The sequence below is a fragment of the Penaeus chinensis genome, chromosome 8 (genome assembly GCF_019202785.1).
Source record: "Penaeus chinensis breed Huanghai No. 1 chromosome 8, ASM1920278v2, whole genome shotgun sequence".
Taxonomy (NCBI): Eukaryota; Metazoa; Arthropoda; class Malacostraca; order Decapoda; family Penaeidae; genus Penaeus; species Penaeus chinensis.
This window is the reverse complement of record NC_061826.1, coordinates 23,506,400-23,508,899: the sequence shown is the minus strand read 5'-3', so window position 1 is coordinate 23,508,899 and position 2,500 is coordinate 23,506,400. Positions and strand designations below refer to the sequence as shown.

General features: G+C 41.2%; 1 protein-coding gene across 1 annotated transcript in view; it reads right to left on the bottom strand.

Moving 5' to 3' along the window:
• Positions 1 to 2,155: 2,155 nt before the first annotated feature.
• The window catches only part of LOC125027849 (uncharacterized PPE family protein PPE21-like), a 1,919-nt gene continuing 1,574 nt past the window's right edge, over positions 2,156 to 2,500 (bottom strand). Inside the window, exon 3 of the mRNA XM_047616981.1 lies at positions 2,156 to 2,500. This exon is cut by the window's right edge and continues 595 nt beyond it. Within this exon, the coding sequence (XP_047472937.1) occupies positions 2,156 to 2,500 (345 nt within the window).

Genomic DNA, 2,500 nt, shown 5'->3' with positions numbered 1-2,500 from the left:
ATCGACACTGATAATTATCACATATGATGCAAGGTCAAGAGATTGTTTCAGTCCCCCTGCCTCTCGGCGCTCCAAACTTCAACCACATATGTTCTGGCAATAGACTTCCCTAGCGAGTTATCAAACTCGCTAAGGAAGTTAGGAACTAATCTAACCTTTGTCATACCAGAATATACGAGGTTAGAAATTGATTGCTTTGTTGGAACGCCGTAGGCACGGAGGCCGCCCAAATCGATAGACGATGTAAGATAATAGACGACTCACAACTTCAGGCAGACTCGCCGATTCTATAAACTGAAGGTCGCTGTTCCCAGTCTGGTACAGACTCCCAAGGTCAACGTTAAATGCTGATAAGGCGAAGTGGGTGGCAGTGGTGGAAGGAGCTGTTCCAAGAACTTCCAGCTAGCAGGCAGAAAAAAAAATATCTTAGGTGAATAGCAACCCTACTTTCAAATGTATATGAGTGAACACCATTCACATACACACTCAAGGAAACGAAGGAAATTGGAAAAAGTCAAAACCAAAATGATTAAAGGTGAGAGTAGGAAAGATGATTCATTTGGAGGTTGAGATTGGACAACTGGTAGTAGAGGAAGAGTAGCAAGACTTACATGGAAAACATTAATGACAAATAAATTGCATGTCTATCATAGTGGATATGAAAGTTATTGAAACAGAACCAAATTGATTAAACTTCATAGTCACTGCTTACATACCACTTCATACATCATTAAGGTCCCAAAATTATTCTAAAAAATATCCTAAGAAAATTTTGAGTCTTAAGGGATTCCCATGGAAATTGAATCGAAATTTAAAGAAATATATATTTTAATCGGCCATTCTCATATTACAGATCCGAAACCGTAGCCTGATTCAGAGCAAAATTACTTGAAATCGTAAGCATGATATACTGGGAAAAGGATTATAAACAGTCTGTCTATGCTGGGCCTAATATTCATAGGAAGTAAAGATGACAAATAGTTAGAACATTATACTTTATTTACTGATCATATAGAAATCAGATTTAAACATTCTGCTAAATAGGAAAAAGCCAATGAAGAGATGAAATACAAGAGGTAAAGTTATGAGTGGTGATTATCAAAACTTAAGAAAGTTCCTTGAGGGCAAAGAGGTTACAAAACTGAAGTAAGACCAAAAGGTTCAACCAAAAATGTAGGAGACCGACAGCAAACTAATAGATTTTGTGAAAAAGCAGTATATGAAAGATGTTGAGTCGGGACTTAGGAGAGACCTAGAAAGATTTCAAGGACAAAATTGGTAAATGCACTTATTAAATGGATTTATGATATGTGGAGTACCAAAAGGATCAGTTTTGCACTTATGCAATTATGTTTAAAATTTTCATCAATGATCTGAGCTCAGCTTCCAAAAGTTCACACGCACCCAAAAAAAGTGATAATAATGATAAAAAGAATGTTCATGAAATAGAATTGTATTTAGAGTATGGAGTCTAACACCATCAAATACCATGTAGTCAGTGGGAATCTAACCCAGAGGATTACATTAATTAATTAAGTTCAGATAATGCTATCGTTAAGCATAAACATGAAGAGGGAATTTATGTATGTGCATGAAGATAAGGAAAAACATCACAAGTACAAATACAATTCTAGAGATACATCAGCTGTATGAAATTCCTAACTTCAAGAAAGACAATAAGGATGAACTGAGACAATGAAGAATTTCTTATTTTCAGTGAAAGAGGAACAGGTGGTCATAGTAATACGTTAAGAATAAAAAAAATAGTGACATGGATGTAAAATAAATGGTATATTCCCAAGAAGTTCCACTGATGAATGGAACAGCCTTCCAGAAGATGACGCAGATGGGTCTCCATGAGAGGTCAGCTCTCTCTCCTGCATCTAAACAACTTGTTAAGAGCACACACACACCAACTAATGAACTCATGGCTGCAGAGGGACTAACCTGCACGTCGACAGAGGCGAGTGGCTGCACGGCGAACGTTACGGCGAAGGCGAGCGACGTCCCCGGGAGCACGGTGCTTGCGTTGACTCCGGTGATGCTGATGATGACTATGTCCGACGGCGCATAGGTATAGCCGACGGTGGTGGGAGCGACAGTTGTCGTTGAGGTTGTGGGTAGTTGAGTTGAACTTGTTGTGGTTGTAGTTGTATCAGGCTGGTTGGTTGTGCTCGTTGTCCTTGTTGTAGTGGCTGGGGTGGTGGTGCTTACAGAGGTTTTGGTTGTGAATTGTTGTGTTGTGGCTGCCTGTGTTGTGGCTGCCTGTGTTGTGGCTGGCTGCGTTGTGGCCGCCTGTGTTGTGGCTGCCTGTGTTGTGGCTGGCTGCGTTGTGGCTGCCTGTGTTGTGACTGCCTGTGTTGTGGCTGCCTGTGTTGTGGCTGGCTGCGTTGTGGCTGCCTGCGTTGTGGCTGCCTGTATTGTGGCTGCCTGTGTTGTGGCTGGCTGCGTTGTGGCTGCCTGTGTTGTGACTGCCTGTGTTGTGGCTGCCTGTGTTGTG